At 38.3% G+C, this 23,221-nt stretch overlaps 1 protein-coding gene across 2 annotated transcripts in view; it reads right to left on the reverse strand.

Annotated features, from left to right (window-relative positions):
- CADPS2 (calcium dependent secretion activator 2) overlaps positions 1-23,221 on the reverse strand; it is a 303,420-nt gene that overhangs the window by 228,758 nt on the left and 51,441 nt on the right. For both annotated transcript variants that reach the window (XM_062017907.1, XM_062017917.1), the window contains exon 2: positions 11,146-11,259. In XM_062017907.1, coding sequence (XP_061873891.1) covers positions 11,146-11,259 — 114 coding nt within the window. The remainder of the gene's footprint in view (positions 1-11,145; positions 11,260-23,221) is intronic.

Consider the following 23,221-nt stretch of genomic DNA (forward strand, 5'->3'; position numbering starts at 1 on the left):
TCTGGTAAAATCTGAGAAGATATTTTGAATTCCTTGAACTTTGATCAGACACAATATTGCTGCTTGAATGTTATTAAGTTTGGGAAACTTGTAATTGTGCATTGTATTTTTTAAAAATCAAGTTTTGGAAAAGATTTGGCTGTGTGCTTTTTTTATTTTCTGCTAATGAGAATGTTTTACTGAGCTACCAAAAGCTCAAAAGCCAAGCAGAAAGGTAACTTGCTTTCCATTACAAAAGATTAGACCTTAAAATTTCGAAATTACTTCTTAATTAATGACAAAAAATAAAGAGTAATTTCTAACCTGAAGATTCATCTCAAATAAGAAGCTGCTGCACTACTGCCCTGGAGGGAGATGCAGAGAGATCACATGAGAGAGTAAAAGGGTTTGATGTGGGCTTTTCAACACTGCTGATGACACTGCATATGCCACAGCTCTTTACAACAGTGTCAGAAAAACACTACACAACTAGAAGTTCACTTTACTTTGTTTCATTTTGCATCCAATTTGACTACTTAGAGAGGAAATCCTCCTGAAAGCATGAAAAACTAAATTGCATTCAGAGACAGTAAAACAGAGGAAGGGCAGTACTAGGATACTGACTCTTGTAATTTGTCTGCAGCAGTCTAGACTGTCTGGACATAAACAAACCAAGGAGAGGGTCTAAGAAAGACCAAATAAGATGTAATTAAACTGACATAAACTGACAAAGGTAATCTCCTCTTATTGTCAATGTTCAAAGGGAGATTATAGAAGACTTGCAAGTGAATAGACTCAGAACAGGGAGATAAGTACATATTTAAGGTTAATTTTATGCTGGTCAGGGAAAAAGGTCTGAGAAAATGTTGAATTTCATTGAAAATAAAACCCAATCTCTGATTAAAGTACTTTGTACTCTTTGACTTGGAAGGCTCTGCTGCAGTAGTATCTGCATACGATGAGCACAATAACATATTCATGGTGCATATTTATTACAGTGAAACTGCAGAGATACAAACAGATACAAACAAAGGATGCCTGCTGCTCTCAAAGGAAAACCTTTCCTAGTTTTAGGAAAAGTACACCAAGAACAAAAAACTTAAATGTAACAAAAACATCATAGTCCTGGGAGATTATTTTCTCATGCTGGGCTGTGAACCAGCATGCTGCCACTGGAAGCTGAGGGCAAATGCTGAAATGTATACAATGCTCACAAATCCTGAGCACACAGTTGCAGCTTTCTAGCTGGGAAGTGTTGGCTTAGTAGCATGACACAGGTGACCACATGACATTAGTTGGCCATCACTGAAAAGATCAAGAAACAGAAAGAAAATGTCCAGAGAAACCATATGCATGCCTACCACCATATGAATCCATAAATATAGATGTCAAACTACGTCTTTTGACAATTTATTTCAGAAAGAAGAAAAAGAAAACTAGACAGCAGCACTGTCTTTAATCATCTTGCCAGTCACTGGCAACTGTGCAAGTAGGCACGCTGTGTGGGACTCGGCTCTGAACACTGGAGTACACCTCCATGACAACGTGCTGGCAAGCAGACAGACGGAAGCTAGTTCTGCATTAGCTGACTGAAGTACCACAGATTGGGTAACTCTGTGTACAGCTGCCCTAGACACCTGCTCAAAACACCTGCAGCTGTAGCTCGAAGCCCCAAGGTACTTCCTGTTCTTGTTACAGTTGCTTGTGAATCCTTATTCCTTTACGTCAGCTTCAAAATTCATATCCCTGCTGATCACTCACTTAAGTAAAGATCATCACCTAGCTTGGCGACAGGAATTCCTGGAGTAAAACATGAAGCAGTACAATCAGAACCACACAAGGATTTGGAGATGTGTCTGGAACCCTACTTCAGGAATAAGAAAAAGAAAAGGGCAAAGAGGGACCACAATAAACACTTGATACAAAATTATTTACTACAGATTAAGAACATGTAATTTGCTCAGCAGTTTTGTTTTGCAAAGGAGGCACAAGACAGACCCATTTATACAATGGGTAATACAATAAAGAAGAAATTGTACAATTTACATTTTAAAATCAGCAAGCTAAGCAACGAGCTTAAGTTAATAAGAAAACATGAACTAGGAAATTAGGGGAAATGGTTAGATGGCAAAGTCAAGTGGAAAGAAGAATAGCTTCCTTAATGAGGTAGTTACTGCTCACTAGTGATGCTCAAAGCAGGCAGACTAGGTAATCTATTTCTCTTAGTATGTTCTGTTTAAGATGATGTTTTTTGTTGAGCATCTCGGGTGAATAACAACTTTATGCCTGGATTTAACATTATAGAAACATCCTGCTTGCACTGTGAGGAGTAAAACCTTTTTAAGGCACTATGAAGTAGAAAAGGCCATTTCTATGGCATCACAAAGCTTACTTCAGAAAAGAAATACTTGAGAAGAATCTCATTTTCCAATCTGGATTTTCAGCAATACCCTATGGTGGGAAATGTAGCTCAATCAAAAGCTGAAAATAATCATTAATGAAATACTTAGAATCATAGGGGTTGGAGGGGACCTTTAGAGATCATCGAGTCCAACCCCTCTGCAGAAGCAGGTTCACCTAGATCAGGTCACATAGGAACATGTCCAGGTGGGTCTTGAAGACCTCCAAGGAAGGAGACTCCACAACCCCTCTGGGCAGCCTGTGCCAGGGCTCCCTCACTCTCACAGTGAAATAGTTTTTTCTTACGTTTAAATGGAACTTTTTGTGTTCCAGCTTCATCCCATTGCCCCTTGTCCTGTTACTAGCTACTATAGAAAAGAGGGATGTCCCAACCTCCTGACACTCACCATTTAGATATTTGCAAATGTTAATAAGATTTACTCAGTCTCCTCTTCTCTAGACTAAACAGCCCCAGTTCCCTCAGCCTTTCCTCATAAGGAATATGCTCCAGTTCCCTGATCATCTTGGTAGCCCCGTGCTGGACTCTCTCCAGAAGTTTTCCGTCCCTCTTGAGATGAGGAGCCCAGTCTGTATTCTGTCTTCACAATTGTCAGGATATAAGAACTTGTTGTCATCTTTTGAAATTAGTAACAGAACAAAAATGAAAAAGGGTTGAGCAAGATCAGTGAGAATTTAAAACCTGTCTTGCCATTTACTGACTTCTGAATTTCAGCCATGCATTTACTGACTTGTTTCATCCCTTACTGCCATGTTCTCTCTAGCCTGATTTACTCAGGGATTATCAATTTGCCATTAATAAAAAAATGACACTTTTCCAAGACATTACTTTAAAGTTTAAAAGATTTTGACAAGTCACAAATCTCTAAGGATTTCACAGGTAAAGCTTTCTATCACAATGGAAAATGATACCAGAGAGGTTAAATCAAAATATGCAAACAACAGTTATTTACCCCACGATCTAGAAATCTAAGAGTAAATGAAATAATACCAAGAGTAAATACTAGTCCTAGAAATTCAAGCTAATGCTACATGAAAATAGGAAGCTTATCCTTTTATTATTTGTTTGCTTAATGGGTTGGGTTTGGTGCTTTTATTTGTTTGGTTTGGTTTGATGTTAAGATCAAGAAATCCTTTAGCTATTAGTTGCTTGTAATTCAGTGGAATGATTAGTTAGAACAGTATCACAACTTTCTACAGTGGCTCTCTAATCAAAACTTGAAATCTGGAGAAACTACAAGGGAAAATTCCAATGCCTAAAGAGTCAGGAGAGAGAGACACTGGTTGGACTAACTTTGTCTCAAATAGAGTCCATTCACTTGTCATGTATTCAGATACTTGGAATGTACTATTAACATGACACTACATGCCTCCCTCTGGTCATGGAGAAACTCATCAAGTCAGAGATTAGGTTACATATCTGACTGCTGACAGGGGAAAAACCAGTCCTTTTACTCCTGATTAGTTTGGAGAGTTCCTGAGATACTGCTGACTGGAACATACAGACATCACAATACATAAGCACAGAGGAAAATTCACTGGCATTAACATAATTCTTTGAATGAAATATTTTGCAGTATTATTTCCACTGACAAAGCGCCTTAAGATGAGGCCTCTATGCTGAGACCTGGAAAAGGCAGTGAGAAGGACAATTAAAAAAGATCAAGAGTTGTCTTCCTTTCATCACCTAGTGAAAGAAAAATCCTTGCAAATCACATTTTCAAAAATTTTTGAAGATAATAAAATTTCAGTATCTCCTGCAAGATTTCTGCAGCACTGATGTTAAACTGTCATATTTCTTTTTAGTGTCACGCTAGTTGAAAAAACATCCCACTGTTTTCAGTTGCCCAGAAGACAGCATCAACAAAAATGTGTATAGTCAGTGCTAGATACTGTTAACTGTGCAAAAACAATGTCCAGATAAGTTTTGTTTTCCTTTGAGATCAAGTAAAACAGCACTGGGATTAGGAGAAAAACAATTAACCAACGTAGACCAAATTCACTGTTGTGTAACAATTTGAGCCATTCCTAGTTTTCCAGTTGGGTTGTTCAGATTAACAGACATTCAGAATTCACCTAATAAACAACTAAATAATGTCATGTAGTGTTTACTGCAGTAGAGACATACCTCACTACCCAACACTAATTACTTCTGCAGCATACTGTCAGATTTACAAGGCATCCTTATTTGCCTGGAATACCAGTGGCCACAAAATGAACAGAAAAGATACCATTACTGGGAGGTTTTTTCCCCTCTAAGTTAAATGAACCATTTCTTCCTGTCTTCCTATCAGCACATACTACTTGCAAAGCTAAGGACTGGTACAATTAGTCCATCAACTTCATCCATCAAGTACCTACCTCATTTAGAAGTTTGAAATACAGATCTGTTATAACTACCTCTGTAACGCTAACATTAAAACCGTATGACATCCTCAGTCATGATCATTTACAATGATCAGCCACAAATAACAGTGTCCAAAGAGACTTGATACACACAGTTTCAACAGTTAGCAATCATGTGCTGTGCAGATTTACAGCAAAATGCTTTGCTTCTCTCACACCATATGATTTCTGGTCTTCAAAGATGCAAAGAATATAGTTACATGTAGCTATTTGTAAAGCAAGTAAAGACTAGAGGATTTCAGCACTAATACACTTTCTACGCAAGAGTAACAAGCAACACTCTCTCAGGAAAAAGCTGTGCATTGTAAAGCCTGCAATTGGACTCTATCAGATCTCTCCTTAGCTTAGAAGTGGTCTTCATCATGTAAAGCATGTTTTAATTTGTTTTCTCTTATCTCCTCCTCATTTCTTTAAGGAAAATAATCAGATTGCCAACACTGAGACAACCTCTGTTATATACCAAATTGTGGCTGTTGATCCAAAATGCTGAAGGCCTTAGAGCTTCTTCAGTGAAATGAATGACCCAGATAAACCTTTGTTGTGCCTCTTTCTTGAAGGAAGCCTAAAAACACTTTTACAAAGCTTTTCAAAGAAATGGCCTAAACTAGACCTCTAAAATAACAGCCAACATTCCAACATTCCACTGACTCTAGTGTGACAACCTTTCAAAGCAGCTGGAAAGAAACTGTGTAAATGCTGACAAGTGCATCTATAAATGTATTTGCTGCTGAAAGACTCCCTCACAAGGCATAACACAAGATTATCTTAAAGTTAATACAAAAGAACTTCCTGTTGAAACAGCTTTCTCCAAATGAGACTGTATCAACAATACATCCCAAGCTGGTCTAGTAGTGAGGTTTTTGAAGAGGATCTGAACGGAGCAAAAAGCCTGTATCCCTAATTACATATGTAGTCCAATTATGACTTTTGAGAAAATAAAAACCAGAAACCAGTGAATTTACGCCCTGAAAGGCAGTTGGCTTCTACAATTATTATCCTAATGTATTTAAATAAATGTTTAATCTACTGATTACATTATTTTACTTTGGTAATATCAAAACAGAATGTTCCAGCATTTAATTACTATTTACCTTGCATGTACCATATTTTGATTCTAATGAATGCTTTTCAGTTCCTTTAGGTGTCATCTTCATCCCTGAAATATTCATCAGGATCAATTATGCTTTTTGTTGCCCTGAATAAAAACAGTGTACCTACAATAGCTAAAATCAAGCATAAAAGCAATCAAAATACCACTTAGTCCAGAAAGCTAATTCCTTTCTGCAATTTCATCAGCGAGATCCTTTTGCCCCTCATGTCTGTGCAAAAAGCTTTCAGACCAAGTTTTCCATAATTATGGGCAGAAATAGCATCATTGCTTCACTTTTTCCTTTACAGAAATACTTCAGCCTTTTTCAGACTAACTCAATATCTGAACGTCTTAATGTAACAAAAGGCTCCAATAAACACAATTCATCCTTTTCCAAGGGTAAGTGCAAGAAATAAAGATTTTATCACACTAGAGTATGCCTGCACTATAGGCCAAACAACTGCTCTAGGTTAAGGGAAGGAAAACATTTTCAGGATGCTTGTAAATGCTCACACACATTTGATCATAACAAAGAAATAGTGATATCATCACAGGTACATATACACTAGCACATGTTCATGAGATTATTTGATGCATAACGTTCTTTCATTCTCAGTCTCTGTAGAACTGTAGAACTCCTTAACAGAACAACAGTAACCACTCTGAATAGGCCCAGCACCAGGGTTGGCCACCTTTGCCTCATACCATGACCACCTCAAGCAGCTGCTAAATTCCATGACAGGAGTCCTTTCTGCATGCCTCAGTACAGGGAAGGAAGCTGTCTCCAGCCTTAAGATAAGAGGGTAAGCAAGATACGCAAGCAAAGAGTGACCAAAACAGCCCAGTCAGGTTTAGGAGAGATATACTTAGAGATGCCAGTGTGCATCTAACCAGCAACATGCAGCTAGTATTCACATCCCGATCCAACCTTGCCAACATGTTTGCAACAGGAGCTTGTGCAAGCAGTTCAGGATTTGGTACCAAAGGAGGAAGAGATTTGTAGGACACCCATTCTACTTACTCCAGAAGCACAGAAAGGTGTCACCTACAGCCACTGTGGAGAGGGAAAGTGTTTCTCTTACCATTTAGAAAGCTGTAGAGGGTATTTGGATGGGATATAAAGAAGAAATTTTCATGATGAGGGTGGTGAGCCACTGGAAGAGGCTGCATCAAGAAGCTGTGGATGTCTCACCATTGGAAGTGTTCCAAGTCAGATTCGACAGGGCTTTGAGCAACTTGATCTAGTGAAACATGTCTCTATCTGTGGCAGGTGGGTTGGACTAGATGACCTTTAAGCTGCCCTCCAACCTACAACATGTTTTGATTTTCCAACATGGGACCTGTGCCCTTTCTTACTATTGATTTTGGTTATTTTCTACTTTTAGTTAAATTTTTTTAAACCCTCAACCTCTCCCTGAGACAGGCAGTGTCAATCCACTAGCTGGGTTTGTCCATGAATCTCTCACCTCGTCAGTTTTTGCTGTTGGCCACACCTCATCTCATTCCTGTTTCCTGACTGTGTCAGACAATGACTTCATTTGCCAAGGACTACAACACTTGAATTTAAATGTAAATTAAATTAAGTATGATCTCCATATCACAGGCAAACTGGCACAGTCGAACTAAGTCTAATTTTAAATTCTGAAAACCCCTCATAGTGCTAACTGCTACAGATCCTGCATTTAATATTCAGATTTAAGCAGTATGCAGTAATTATGGCTTAGAACCACATATTCAAAATGATACAGTAAGAAAAACAGGAAAAACATGAGTACATAAAATCTCTTGCAGCTTCACAATGCTTTAAACAGGGAGCTGAAAACCTGAGAACTGGCAATCATTACATTACTGAAAAAGTTTTCACAATATTTCAAACATTGATTACAGCTCATTGCACCCATTTTACTCACATCTAAGACTGCAGAAATTCAAGACTAAAGAATTAATACTTTGAGCTTAGCGCAAGGTATATACACACCTATTGAAGGTGTGTATATTAAAGATGGCAAACAAACCACTTAGGCCTCTGCACAAGAGCATGCAAGAATTAATGAATGAATGATAATATACTATTTTAGTGATAACTTTAAAAAAACTGGGTTGAAATATGCATAGAAAGACTTCATTTCATAAATCACTTTCTCACTTAATTTTACACTTAACAGTGTGTCCAATACAATTACTCATAATAAATTGCCATATGATTGAATTTTTCTCGTTATCCAAAAAGCAGCACCAACATCTGATGTTCTACTGATCGGAATCTTGGCTCAGTGTTTGTAAAGGAATTTTCCACAAAAAAATTTTTTAAATCTCATGTTAATTCTTAGAGAATGGCTAAAGAGAGACATCCTCGGAGGTCTTCAAGACCCGCTTGGACATGTTCCTATGCGACCCGATCTAGGTGGACCTGGTTCTGCAGGGGGGTTGGACTAGATGATCTCTAAAGGTCCCTTCCAACCCTACCATTCTATGACTCTATGATTCTATGATCTTTAAACATTTCCATAATCTTCTACAACTGGGATGTAAGAGGAAATAATTCCTCAAGACAATCTTAGTTATATGTATACAAAAATGAATCATGCTAAATTTCAGCGAAACTTTTGGGTTAGTGTGGTGTGATGCTAAGGGCAGATTATGTAGAACACAAAAATAACTATTCCTGGATAATTAAAGAAGAGTTTATGCTACTTTTCCTATGAACTGTTTTCCTAGTAGATTTTTAAGATAAATGAAAAACAGTGCCAGAATATTAATAGAAAGTCTTGAAAACCTCACCAGCAAAGACATAATCCTGGAGGATAAGGTAACAAAACTGACCAGCATAAACCTTCCCAAGTACTCTTGACACAGAAGCATTATTCTCACTGTGAAATTGATGCTAAAAATCATGTTAATTTCTGTACTAAATAAATTCTTCTTTCAGTAAATATTTCTAGAAAAGTAAATAAAAGATTGAGCTATAAGAAATTCCTAAATCCTTAGAACTTATTCTTAGATTCTTATGAGGACAAGTTCTGAACAAACCTAGTAGACAGATTTAGTGACCCAAAACACCTGCAACGAGTTGTGAATAACCTGGCTTTGCAAGTAATCATGTAGTAAGTCTCAAACTATGACTACTGCACAGGATTAAAGACAAATTAATCATTTTCAGAGTAAAATAATTACTGTGCAGAACATGTATTTGTTTCCTCCCATGTCAGATAAAATTGAACCATAGCTCAGCAACTGAAGTATAAGGAAATTAACACCAAAGCTTAGGAGATGTTGCACGACAAACAAGATGTCCATAATTCAAACTATTAACAAACATCATCAAACAGGAGATGGAATGGGCCACATCTGAAAGACAGATGAGAAAGCATCAGAGCACAGCATCAACAGAACACACAAAGAGGTAACAGAGATTAGTATTTTCAACAAATGGATAATGAAGCAGATGAAAAAGGCACAAGAGACACATATAAGCGATGATATGAAAAAGCATGGTAAGATGCATAAAATTTGATTAAAATATATTGAAGAGGAGCAATAGCTTGCACTAAGTTTCCAGCTGTATTCCACCACTGAAACGTTCATTAAATGTAACATTACATACTGGTGATGATCTACTACAACTCTGAAAAGAAATTAAAAATTACTAGCAAATACTGACTCAAATTGCACACTGGAAAAGGTTGTGCAAGCCTGAAATGAAATGGCTGGAAAGAGTGTAAAATGAAATTGAGGGGTGGGATAAACAAAGAAAAAGATTGGAAAATGAAATTACAGCTGATGGATGAGCTCATGGTGTATTAACATGGGATGAAGACCCCACTAGTCCATGAGGTCACTGCAGCCTTGACAGTAATGTTGAGATCTTTGGAATCCTCCGTTTGAAACTGGACAGTTAGAACATTTGTACACTTAATTCCAAGGGGAGAATGGTTGAAAATAGCTGGAGAAATTGAATCTTCCACTTTATAGAGCTATCGTAGATTATCATGTGTAGCCTTTCACTGCAACAGCAGATATGCTGAAAAACATCGTTCTCAACATGTAAAAAATGTCAAGGCAAGTTACTTCTTCCAACACATCAAGCTTCTTACACAGTAGCAAATTTCTTCACAGTAGAAAATAGAGTAGTAACTTCTGTACTGTTCTCACATCCCTACGTAGTACCTCGTGAATGTTCATTTTCTTCTTTCACCTGCAGACCTATTCCTGTCCTTTCATAAGTGTTTTTATGAGATTTCCTGCATTTCAACTGTCACAGTACCAACCAGACCATCATCTGGAGAAACTCATGAAGAGTTCTCGCATTTCTATACAACATGGAAACCATCTGTCCACTCCATCTCTTCTTTTTTTAGTGCAATAAAAAGAAGCTATTTCATAAGTCACACCTTTTACTTCATGAAGGAAAGTTTCCTTCACTGGCAAAGAACAGCTGGCAGAGAAAAAAGGACAAAAATTATCTTAAAAACAAAGCTAAAACTAAAAAAACCCATCTGATAGAGGACATATGAAGGACCCTTCAAGAGAAATACAAGTTTAACATACAGCCCTTGTGATTCATTGAGTAAATCTGAAGTTAGATGAGAACAAAATGTTCAATACCATTTGCTAAGAGTAAGAAATAAAATCCCATGTCATACGCTGCTGATAATATGAAAAGAACAGTGAACTGTCCTCTAAGTCTGGGATGGGACCTGTCCCTTAGGCAATTAAGACCACATCTAAAGATCTCCACTGGAGACTTAGGCGCTGAACATTCCTGAGAGATCACAGCAGAACTTGAGAGCTGGCCCAGCTGCATTTCCTTCTTTGGGAAGAGAACAAGCGTCTCCACTCCAAAAAAGCTCTGCATGGTAACTAAAAATCAGAAGACATATTTCTCAAGATGGTAACTTAAAACTGAAGCACCGATTAAAAGAGGTAACTTAAACATATGGTGATAAAGATAGCAGTGTCTCGCTGTATCAAACAATGCCAGAACATTTTTTAGCATCAGGGGTTTTTTTGGTTTGGAGTTTTGGGTTTTTTTCTTCCTTCTTCAAAAAGAGTGGATATTTTCCAGTTCAGTTTATCTCTTGTGCCCAGGCAGTGGATTTCAACTTTTAAAATGGCAATGGAGTAGAAGAAAGCTGTTTCTAGAGGGTTTGGAAGTTCACAGTCCTTGAAACTTGAAATTTCTTTCCTTCTCTGCATTACAAGGGATTCTACGAATTTTTTAAACAATACAGAAAACAAAGCCTTTAACTTACCTCATAGTAACTTCGCACAGCATTGCAAAATGCTTCATCTGCTACGATTTGTGTCTCCCCATTCAGAAAGGCCTGGAAACGTTCCTTCAGTATCTGTAGCTGCTGCTTATTGAGCTATGCAAAAAAAAAGGGGGGAAGAGTAATAAATGTAGTTAGTCTCAAAGAAAAAACACACAGCACTTTACACAGTTGGAAACTGTGAACAAAGAAAAGGCATCTGGCTCCCTAATGAGTGGCAGCTCCTCACAGTCCCCCATGGGCAAGCCAGGTTGCTGCAGCAAGTCATGCCACACATTCAGCATGCAACTAAACCTCTGCTTTCTCCTTTTTGCCAGGATGCTACAGTGAAGTCTGCATGGAGACTTCATCTGAGCAATATTTCACATGCATCTGCTGAATAAAATGGCTGACCTTCACCAAGGCAGCAACATCAGCTAATAAAACCTATCTCTTAGCTCCAGTCTTTAAATATTTCCCTTTTTTTCAGCTTTGAAATAAGTGATAAACAACTGAGATGCCTCATTTATTTGTAGTAATCTAGGTGCTACCATTGCCTTGTTTTAACAAGCATGATCCCTGTGAAGAAAAATGTTTGAAACTTCTATCCACTGATGTCATACTCCCATTAACAACATGAAACAACTAGTCACAGGCAACAGCAGCCACAAGGCTCCAAGACTGGTACCAAACAATATTCGGTGGACATCATATTAAAGCTGAGTGCATTTTGAAGACAGACTCCTAGTAGACAGCATTATAAGATTAAAACTTGCAATCAACCCATTTTTATCAAAGTTTAATGTTATGGGAAAAAGCAAAACCCAAAAGCTCTCCAGGGATTGAGACACAGATCTTTTCCCAAGGTTCCTGTTTTGAAGTATTTAGTAAGATACTTCTTTTTATCAAATCTATGAGAAGCTAGACCTCCACTGACATACTAATATAACAAAGCAACAGTTAAAAATAGTTGTTTTGCTTTCCAAGGATTTAAAAACTCATATAAAGTCTTTATTCCAATGAGTATTCCTGTAAATTTTAAAACTGTAGAAAAAAACTCAAACAAAATTTTTCAATCAGTTGTGTTATTCTTCCTGTATATTGCTTAGTCAAAAATCAACAAACAAATAAATGTATAAGCAGAAAGTGAAAATATTTTTGCAGAGGGCAGAAAGCTATATTTGTAACAGCTAACCTTCAACAAATGACATTACCCTGCTCAGGTCCTCATTTCCTACAGAACTTTTTGGCATCTACATCTTTGGCTTCCAGTTTTCTAGTGTTGACACTTTAAAGCCATGTAAGCTACAACATTGTTACAAGGTTAGCAAAATTACTGCTATCCTCATAATGTACCTACCTAGGATAATCTCTATTTCCTTGCTATCAAGGGTGGATTTTCACCCTACCTACAGTTTGCTAAATTTGTAAAGCCATGTACTTCTATGAAACATGGCAAACCTGAAAGACATTCTGTTTTCATGGGAAACAACAGTACGGATGTCACCTTTCTACTTGATACAAGAAATCTCCTGAAAAATGGTGAAATGTCAGCAGTAGCAATGCAAAGCCAAAGAATTGTCTTTGAAAAAAAATCCAAGCTAGTTAAAAATATATGACAATTAAGTTCCACGACTTAACAAAATGATTACTGATACAGATTGAGGCCTAAGAAACCCCTACAGAAGAAAAGGACTCCTGTTGAAGCAACCAAACTTCAGAGGTTACTGGGACTTAGAAAAATTTCCTACATGGACTCTTGAGAGCAGCAGCAGCCCAACACTGACACACTGTCAGTCTGTACTACTAGTAGTTAAAAAACAACAGAACTATTTGTATTATCTGCACATACACGAAAAATGGCATCTATCTCCTTTGTCCACCAGACATTCATTCCTTGCACAGAACCTGCACCACGAAGGTTGGCTGTTTCTAACAGAAATCAAACTTTATTCCCAGATACACAGGACAGGTCTTTCCTTTTTTTGACTTCCCTTATTCGTCTCTCATTTTCTGAAGATATTGGACAAATCAAGATATTGGAAAATGCAAATCATTAAGGATGGCCTGAGGGTTTTTTCAGCACACACTTGTTCTTATAGGGAACGTAAAATAAGAGCTGAGTGCTCCCGCAGACGGCGCACCAGTGCTGAGCAAGCAGCTCCTTCATCCCATGGAATATTCACAGTTCTACCACGAGAACATGCGGGCTTCCTGCCAAGGCAATTATGGAAATGTGTTTTCATGCTTGCAGACTTCATTCTTTAGGTGATTTGCTTGTCTATTACCCACATATCAAACAAAAACCATTATGAATAAGGCAATGAAATATAACTTTAATTCTGATTTCCTGATTTCTAACCATCATAGTTTAGCAAACTGAAATGTCTTTAAAATATTTATGTATGGCTTTCATATTTACTACCTCAGGCAGTAAGTAATTCTAAGGGTTGAGCAGCATTTTAGGATTAGTGTACATTTCCATCCCATACACATCAGACCTCTGCTTTCAGTTACCTTGTTCCAGCAGATAAGGGAGGTTCTTCTCCCTCTCTACTCTGCCCTGGTGAGGCCTCATCTGGAGTCCTGTGTCCAGTTCTGGGCTCCTCAGCTCAACAGGGACAGGGAACTGCTGGAGAGAGTCCAGCACAGGGCCACCAAGACTATCAGGAGAATGGAACATCTTTCATATGAGGAAAGGCTGCGGGAACTGGGGCTGTTTAGTCTGGAGAAGAGGAGATTGAGGGGTGATCTTATTAACATTTATAAATGTTATCTAAAGGGTGGGTGTCAGGAGGTTGGGACATCCCCTTTTTCTATAGTAGCTAGCAACAGGACAAGGGGTAACGGGATGAAGGTGGAACACAAAACGTTCCACCTAAATATTAGAAAAAACTATTTCACTGTGAGGGTGATGGAGCAGTGGCACAGGCTGCCCAGAGGGGTTGTGGAGTCTCCTTCCTTGGAGGTCTTCAAGACCCGCCTGGACATGTTCCTATGCGACCTGATCTAGGTGATCCTGCTTCTGCAGAGGGGTTGGACTAGATGATCTCTAAAGGTCCTTTCCAACCCCTACCATTCTATGATTCTACTTCATTACATCTTTATTATCAGTGCCTCAGTATCTGCATTTTAATTCTAAGAGAATGACATGAACAGCAAAATAATCACAAAAATAAAATCTGACGTTACTACATGTACACTCAAATGTAAACTGAGTTATCACCGGGTCATACAGCAAAACCTCATTGATTTTGCTGCTTTCCATCAGCCTGCTTCAGTTTTGTATTGCTTAGTTGGGTTTTGCATTTTGAGTGGTATGAAATCTGTTGTCGTAACTCTGTATGATACTTCATAAATAACTACTGCTGCTTCACGGAAGAACGTATAACTAAATTCCAGTGACTCAGAGTATCAGGTTTGATTGCATTCTGCAGAATCACTGAAGATAAGAAAAGACAACTTCAAGGGAAAACAAGATTAACTACCCTCAAATCTGCTTTTTCTTCATTGCAGCCATGCCACAGATAAAAATTTCTCTTCTTCTCCAACCCAGTGCCTTTCATAAAAATAACATTTTACATTTGTTAACTTTAGTAGATTGTCAAAGAATGAAAATACACAGTTAAGGCAGAACAAACTTTTCCATGAGCTATTCAATTAAATGACATTTTTTTTTCAAGTTGCAGTAGGAACTTTTTAATTTTTCATAATCTAAAAAGAAATACAAAGGTATTAAAAGATCTTCAAGCACTTAACTATTAAAAGAAATTATCACCTTGCATTTAACATTTCAAAGAAATCTTATATATCTCAACATAGTATTTTTTAAGCACTAATTTCAAGATTTGCTTTTTCCCTTGTGAAGTGAAGCTTGGGTATGAAAAGAGGCATTTCTGGTTTAGCTACACACATATATTTGAACAATTTCAATAAATGGATTTCACATGGAGTTTAAATTCTTATAAGAAGCTGCATTTCAAATAGATATGGCAGTTTAGGGAGTTGTTCCAACATCACAGGGTTTACTTCATTAAATAATGAACTCCAACATTTTGAAGGAAAAAAGAAGCATGTATATATTTATAACACTAATACTGCTTATCTTTTCTTTGAAAGAAAGAGAAAAAACCCCAAACCCTAGCTTCACAGTTTGACTCTAGATTTAGAGAATTTACATCTGCTTCTCACTAAGTACCTGCAGCAGTTCACTACTGCCCTAAACATGTATCCAGTAGCAGCAGGCGAAGACATAGCTCAGTGCAAAACTGTCCCCTGCAAAACTCTGGCCTTCAAAACAAAAACGTTTAAAATGTGACATATATGTTGGCCACAACCAGCCTCTTCCACCATGCCTCCAAAGCACTGAAGGCTGGCTTGCAACCACAGCGTGAAGCTGACCGCACTCCCCCCAAGTGCAGTCAGCCAAATTGCTGGCACTAGAGGAAAAACATTCTGAACCATTGCCATCTTGTGGCAATTTTAGAAATACGGCGAAGAAATGATCTCAGGTTGCATTTCTTCACACTGGGATCTGCCTGAGTATCAATAAGACCCTGACATTAACACAAGCAACAGCATTGCTTCTCCTCTACTCCCACACTGTAGTGTGAAATTACCCTTTCTCAGACCATATGGCTATTTTAGGAACATAGCTGGAGATGATGACTACAATCACAGATAGGGTTAGATAAAATATTTCTTAGGCAGACTAGAAAAACAAGCGGGTAGGGAGGAGCCAACCAAAGAGCCTCTCCCCAAATTCTCAGCTGCAACACACATGATCGATCTGTAGCACTAAACATGACTAAGTCCTTGAACACTTCCTAAAAAAATAAGAAGCTTTGTTATTTCAAAGCTATGCCATTTTGTCCAATTCGTTCCACAGCAGCAGTCGGGTTTGGACAAGTTTATCCAAAATCATAGTTTCTGAAGGCAAAGAAAAGTGGCAGAAGAATAACCCAATGAGTGTTCCCTCAAACAGCATTCTCTTCCACATCAGTCAGGAGATAAACGTGTATGTCCTGAATGAACAGAAATGAAGGTGCAAATTCATTCTCTTCCATCCAAGTTCTCACACGCTTCTTTGAACATGAGACTTTGCTTCTTGTCCTGCCAGGTTTTTTGTCAAGCAAAAATAGTAGAAATTATGCCAAAGACCAACTTTCAGATGTCATCAATTTAGTTTTGCTATAGAGTAATCCATCCCACATACTCTCAGACAGAACCAAACCTGGATGATACAACAGGTCAATGAATCTAGGTGATGCTCAATTTAACATATCAAGGACGACAAAAATTCGGCTACCAAATTCAAACAGACTATGTGTTCAAGGCCCTACACGTTCAATATGTGCACCTCCATATTAAACCAAGTTTTCAACCTAAGCTCCACAAGCCTAAAAAAGCAGCATGTATATACATCCTTTTGTAATTTATTTTAGATTTTATTTCATATCATTTTACTCTGCCTTGAAAGGCAGCTGATTAAGTACTAATCTAAATGCCATTTCTCATGTCTCCCTACCTTCCCAAGTCCTTCGACCGCAGTATCATGTTCAAGGATCTTCAGCTCAGCATCTCCCTCCTGCATCTACTCTGCAGGGTCCTCCCAGCTCAGCTGTTTGTGGGTAACGTTCAGTGCATCTCAGTGGGCTTTCCTCTTCCCAAGGGAGCCTTAGAAACAGCAGGACAGCATCTAACAACACCTGAAACAACTCACTCTACTGCTGAGTGAGGCTCAAGAGTCACCCGAGTCTTCATCTCAGGCCAACCCTGCTGCATACCAGCTTCCCACCACCACCATCCCCAGTGCTGGGGAGGGCTTTATCCACAGTGCTGGACTCTTGAGAAAGCCAGATACACACTTCCTCTGGGAGAGCCAAGGGCATGGCACAGAGCCTCAGGCTGAACCCATCATTATCCTCCCCTTCCAGAAAAACAAAAATACCTGTGGCACATCATTGGCTGCTAATGAGCTTCAACTCATATTGGTAATAAGAAAAAGACTGCAAAGCAAATAGCCAGTTATAAACAGCAATTTTCACTCAATTTCCCTTCCTTCTCCCCCACCTTGTCTCCTCTTCCAGTATCTGCCTACACAAGAATATTATTTGTGCTTCAGAGCAGCGATGGAGAGTATTCATTTATACTGAAGTACTTGAGAGATTTTCTACTGAGGAAGAAGACTAAATAAACAGTATTAGAGAACCTCAGTACTAAGATGGGTGTGATGGCTGTGGTTACTATGCTGAATTATGCAGGTCTTCATCGTATACAATAATGGTCCTATACAGCACGTGGGTGTCACACAATATATGCTGTCCTTTACTATTCATTGCATAAACTGGTTTGATTTTCTAAATAACACATAAATATTTTGCTGTCACTTAGCAACCTTAGCTGTTCTTTGATTTTATTAAAGCTAAAGTTATTCCAAGTAAAACTGTGTCTGTAAGGACTGCATGTGCTGTCACTCAGCACAGACTAAACTACGTACATACTCATTGTGCAACAATTCAGCACCTTGTAGGATCAAGTGTTAGATTACCAAAACCAGCTAATGCATTTACCAAATCAATTTATCACTCTTTATAATGCAAGTGGTACAGCATGGCTTTTACCTTTCATTGGTCTGACACTTTCAAAGCCAGAAACACCACTAATAATTTATTGGTCATTCAAATCCACTTACAGGTTATTTCACTGCAAGTTAGAAACATTTTCTGCACCATCGAGTCTGAAACTTTAAATATTTTCATTGTCCAGAGCAGCATATTCAAGAATCTTTCAGAGGACTGTAAAACACATAGTAAGGAATAGTGGGTTTGGGGGTTAGTTTTCTTCAGTGAGTTAAGGGGATGAAGCAGTGCACAAAGGTAAATTTTTATTTATGTGAAAGAATTCAAGTGTACACTAACTACTAAAATATAGAACAGAAGGCAATTTCCAAAGAGGACAGGCTGGCCACCTCAGAAGAAAAGAAAAATAAGTATTTTGATAATGAAGAAAAGCCAATATTTTGTGGGCAGAAAAATAAATCAGACTTTCCTAATTTTTGGACTGAAGAATTAAAAGTGTTAAAAAAATACAGAAAAAAAAAACCTACTTAGAAGTTCCCTATAGTAATGGTATATTTCCTTACTGTTTAAAAATATTGTCAACCTTTTATAGACTAGGAAAGAAACCATCTGCTACGTGTTTGTCCTAAACGCAGTAAATATCACAGCCCAATAAATGCTATCTCCTCTGAGATGAGGTTGTCAGCGCAATTGCAATAATTTTTTTTCCTGTACTTACTCCTACTACCTGAGATTTACTGTAGAATTTAGCTGACAATCATTGGTTAGATTCATATTATTGTATTTGCTTCTTCTGTGCAGCACACTTCACTGATCTCCTCCTAGTCTTCAGTGGCTGCACAGACAGGCTACAGCTAGGCCAGCTGTGTCCCTTGTGCCACCACTGTTAGGGGCCATCTCCCATGCACAGTACACAGTGGTATGGCAGCTTTACTTCCTTAAGGTTGCCAGAGTCACAAAAAGACCAGTCATGCCTGAAACCTACAGAAGGACAGCTTTTAGCCAAGAGAATCAATGATGGCTTGTGCAGGTGACAATGAAAATTATGCCTACAAGGGATGCACATACTGATCCTTTCTCTTAGTGGGAACCTCAGCTACCAGGGTGCCTTTTCAAGAAAGGAAAACCGAGGGAAGTTTTAAAAGTAACTACTGCCAACATGTAGATAGCTTTACAACTCCAACTCACAGTATATGTCAGCAGTTCAAAACTGTGTTGGACTGAATGGATTTGCATCACTTCCTTCTGCACAGCTCCTGTTTCCTCCTCTACATTTACATCTTTTCCACCCCATGTCACCTTTGCACTCCAGAACTATTTGTCAGAAGAACTACTTATTCCAAGAAACTAGTTTTCTCATTTTGCAAAGTTTGTCCACATATAAATTTAGCTACCAGAAACAGTTTTTTCATTCCTCAAAAAATGTTGCACTGAAGAGCTTTGTTTGCCAACAACTTTACACCAGGACATTTTCCCAGCAGAGATTTCTAAGTGTAGTTGAGGAAGCTACAACAGCTTAAGCCAATAGAAACATCAGCGAAACACACATTCCCCCAACCTATCCCCATCTTTCCAAGGCTGACATTCATGTTTCATTTTAGCACACCTTCTAGGGAGACACTGTGATCATACCACCTTTCCTTGGTTGTGCAAATGTCGACTTTTTCTCCACACCCGTAACTTTTGCATGCAATTCTCAGTTTCTGTCAGTTCTAAGAAGAAAAAAATGGCTTTACATATGCTGTACAGCAGCATATTTTGGCTAATCCACCCATACCTTCCCTCAGTTCATCATCCCAACAGAAACATGAAAATACTTCTTTATGGACACTGGAAAGATAAACTGATGATACATAAACTGCAGTTTAAACAGTTATTTTGAACTAAAGCTTTCTGGCTTCCCTAGAACTAGATAGGAGCAGACAGTCCACATCACTGAACCACTCTTCAGGTTAAGGGCACCAAATTCTGACTTAAAAACTATCTCATTAATTACATGCCTTAAACTCCATCTAAAAAATTAATGTCAGTAAAATTTAACAAGATCAGTGGATAGCAGATATGCACCAACATCTTGCCAAAGTACATTGTAGGTACCAAAAATAGCCTTGAGAGGCTATACAAGTTTATGGAAGAGAAATCTACTGCAGGTTTCAAGTGCAGAAATGCTATACACTGGATACAAGCTCTACTCCCCCTCATCTGGTATAGGATATTTCTGAGATTAATGTAATTATGAGAACTATCACATACATTTGCTCCATTTTCAACTTCTGCCTTGACATCTGATTAAGGCCACTTAGAAATAGGGTAGCTGGCTAGATGGACCATTCTTCTGATCCATTTAGCAAACAGAAGAATATAAAGAAACATAGGTAAAGTCTGGCCTAGAAGTCTCAAAGAGCCATAATATTAAGGACTGTAGGAACAAAAAACCCACTATGCTAACACAACTGACCCTCAGTTTTATCTGTCAAGGACATCACTGCTGAGAAAGAGACTGCTGCAAGTATCATCTCATTGTGTACACTTATATTTGTCATGTACTCTCCTACCTTGGAAACCTGCAGTGGGAGAAAACTCGACTTTGAAATCCTTCACCAGCCACTCAAGATGCGCCTTCAAACATTTTCATCTCCTACTTTTTGACAAGCCTCAGGAATCTGTTTATCACAAACAACACCTAGACACTATCTGCACAACAAACACAAACATCTGTATAGCCATTACAATAAATGTCCTCTTTGATAGATGGATCCAAATCCCTGAATAAATTTATTTCTCCGTACATAATATGATTTTGAACCAGCACAGCAGATGATGTCATGAAAACCATAGGGATGAAACTAAGCAACTGCACGTGGCAACCAACTTGCACAAATATTTCCTTAACAGCAAAAGGAACACTTCTCATGAACATGCTCCATCTCTTGACTCTCAAGCCCCATCTCTCAGAGCTATCTCTGGGAACTAATTTTCATAAACCTAGAGGATTGTACTACTCACCAATCCAAGAAAGTTTAGTTTTGTGTTGCATTATAAAATTCTGAGTAATGTCCAATGAGTAAAAGCTTTATCATATCCCATTCCCCCCAATATCCATATACATTTTCCACAACTATCTATTCTCTAACACAGTCTTATTGACTACCATAATATGGTTCAATGAAAAACAAACATCCTCAGCTAGCAGTTACATGAAATTTTATGCTTCTCTCTCAGATCTGAATATCGCACACACCTAAAACTCACTCCCCTTACTCCCTCCAATCCTACGGACCACTCTGATAGAAGGTACTAATTTTCCCCATAAATCTCCTCCTTACATCCAAGAGCCATGATTGTCACAGCATTATTCAACACCAGTAGTCTACTATCTAAATACACTCAAATGAAAATTCTTAATACAATACTAGGTTTTGCTCATCAAGATATATGGGAGACTCTTCATTTGAAGACTTAAGTAGAAAGGAACATCTTCCTGAACCAAATGTTCTAGCGGAAAGAAAGGATTTGAAAAAAGGAAGAACAGGATGCATTTTTAAATGACTAGTAAGTTGGACTAGATCATCACAGTCCTTCTGCTCAGTTTGCAGAAAGTTCTCAAGGCTTAATTTATGCAGCTGAAACCACCAGGTGTGCAATACAGGTTTTATAATGACATCTGATTGCAGCTTTAAGCAGCATTCCAGTTCTCAAATTGACAAAATAAAAGCCTGTCAGAAGGGATGCTGAAGTAAGATAGAAACCTCAAGCATAATACAATCAAACATGTTTTGTAAGATATCTATTTACACTGAACTCTACTCTTTCTGTACCAAGGTACATAGATACACTATCCAGATTCACACACTTGGTCATATTGACCTACACATATGAAATGTCAGACCGAGCATTTCACAGTCAATCTCATTTCAGACATATATACATATATCACACATGACTACGGTGTCCTCTTTTGTGGAAGCGTTACTTTAGTTTGTGAAAAGTTTATATCCAGTACTCAAACATCTGTTGACATCTTCCTTTCACAGCCTATTTATTAACAGGTAAAATAATCTATTATTGAAAATTCATTCATCTTTCTGAAAAAAATGAGCTGTATGCTGCAACATTAAAATCTAGAAGGAAAATACAGTATATAAATGTACAGTTTTTACACTCTAAATAAATCTGTCAGATTTCGAACATTTCTTGAGAGGCCCAAGAGATTAGTATAATAATTCCTTCCAAAGTTACATTTCCCTTGGTAGTCTTTATATAACTAAGAGTCACAAGAAACCACTTGATTAAAATTCCCTTAAAAGGAGAATACTCAAAAAAAATGCCCCTACAATATCACAAATAAATAGCTGTCCATTCTGTTTTAGAGCTTTTAAGCAATGGGGCCCTCATATAATTGTTAAACTGGGAAACTATAACAGTAGCTAACAGGTTTAATTGCCAGGCTATTCCTGACACTGATTCAGGACCTTCTCCCTTTTTTTGCTGCATTTTAATCCTATTTCTTGTGTTGTCTTTTGCTATGCTAAGTGACTTCCTCTACTCAGTATATAATCATTTCATCCAAGCCTTTTAGAATTTATTTCTGTTTATGAGCACCTTTTTCCCATCTCATCCTTGTTCCTGTGCTTTTTATGAAGAAGCAAATGAATATATTAAAAAGCACTTTTCTTTCCTTTCACAAGATTTTGCATTCTGTTTCCTTTTTTTACTTAATTATTTCCCTCTTCTTAACCATTTGAAATGAAGTCGCAGCATTTGCTATCACACTGCCTACTAATTATCATCTACAAATTTAATTCCAAGTGCTAATTCTGTCTTCCCTTGTGAAAATGCCATATAAAGCAGCCTAACATGGACGTTCCTTGCTTCTCACCAAGTCCTTTGGCAACTCGATTCAGCTCAGACCACCACAATTCCCCTAACTGATGCACTTTAATTTAGTCTGCAGTGCATAGGCACTTGCACTCCAGATGACTTGAATTAGTATGTTAACATTTCTGAGTCAAATACCTGGTTTTGTCACTTCTGCTATACAATGTGCTGGCCAAATTGGAGATTGCCCTCTTTGTGGCAAAGAGGTGTGGTGGAGAAGGGCAGCAGGGAGGTCCTGACTTTTGGGAGCCCTCACCTGGCCCCCTTGGTGGCTGTGTGGCACTTGTCAGTGCCCCTGTCTCCCTGATCCTCAGCCTAATCCTCACCCACTGACATATCTCCCTGCCTTGGCCTCGGACTGGGACCACCAGACAGAGGCTGGCTTCAAACACTGCCTCCAAACATGATCCTGATTCTGGTCCCTCACCAGCATCCCAGCTTGCCTCCACTTAAGGGCTAGCCTGCCCCCACCACTTCCTAATGTGCTCATTATTCCCCCCCATAGCCTTCAAAATTACCCCTTTCCTAGCAATACCTTCAGCCTCCACATATGCTCTCCTCTCTTTCCTTACTCGTGCCTCTGGCTTTGGTGACCACAGAGCTTCTAGCATGCTGCTGCC

This window comes from Colius striatus, chromosome 1 (assembly GCF_028858725.1).
Source record: "Colius striatus isolate bColStr4 chromosome 1, bColStr4.1.hap1, whole genome shotgun sequence".
NCBI classification, from domain to species: domain Eukaryota; kingdom Metazoa; phylum Chordata; class Aves; order Coliiformes; family Coliidae; genus Colius; species Colius striatus.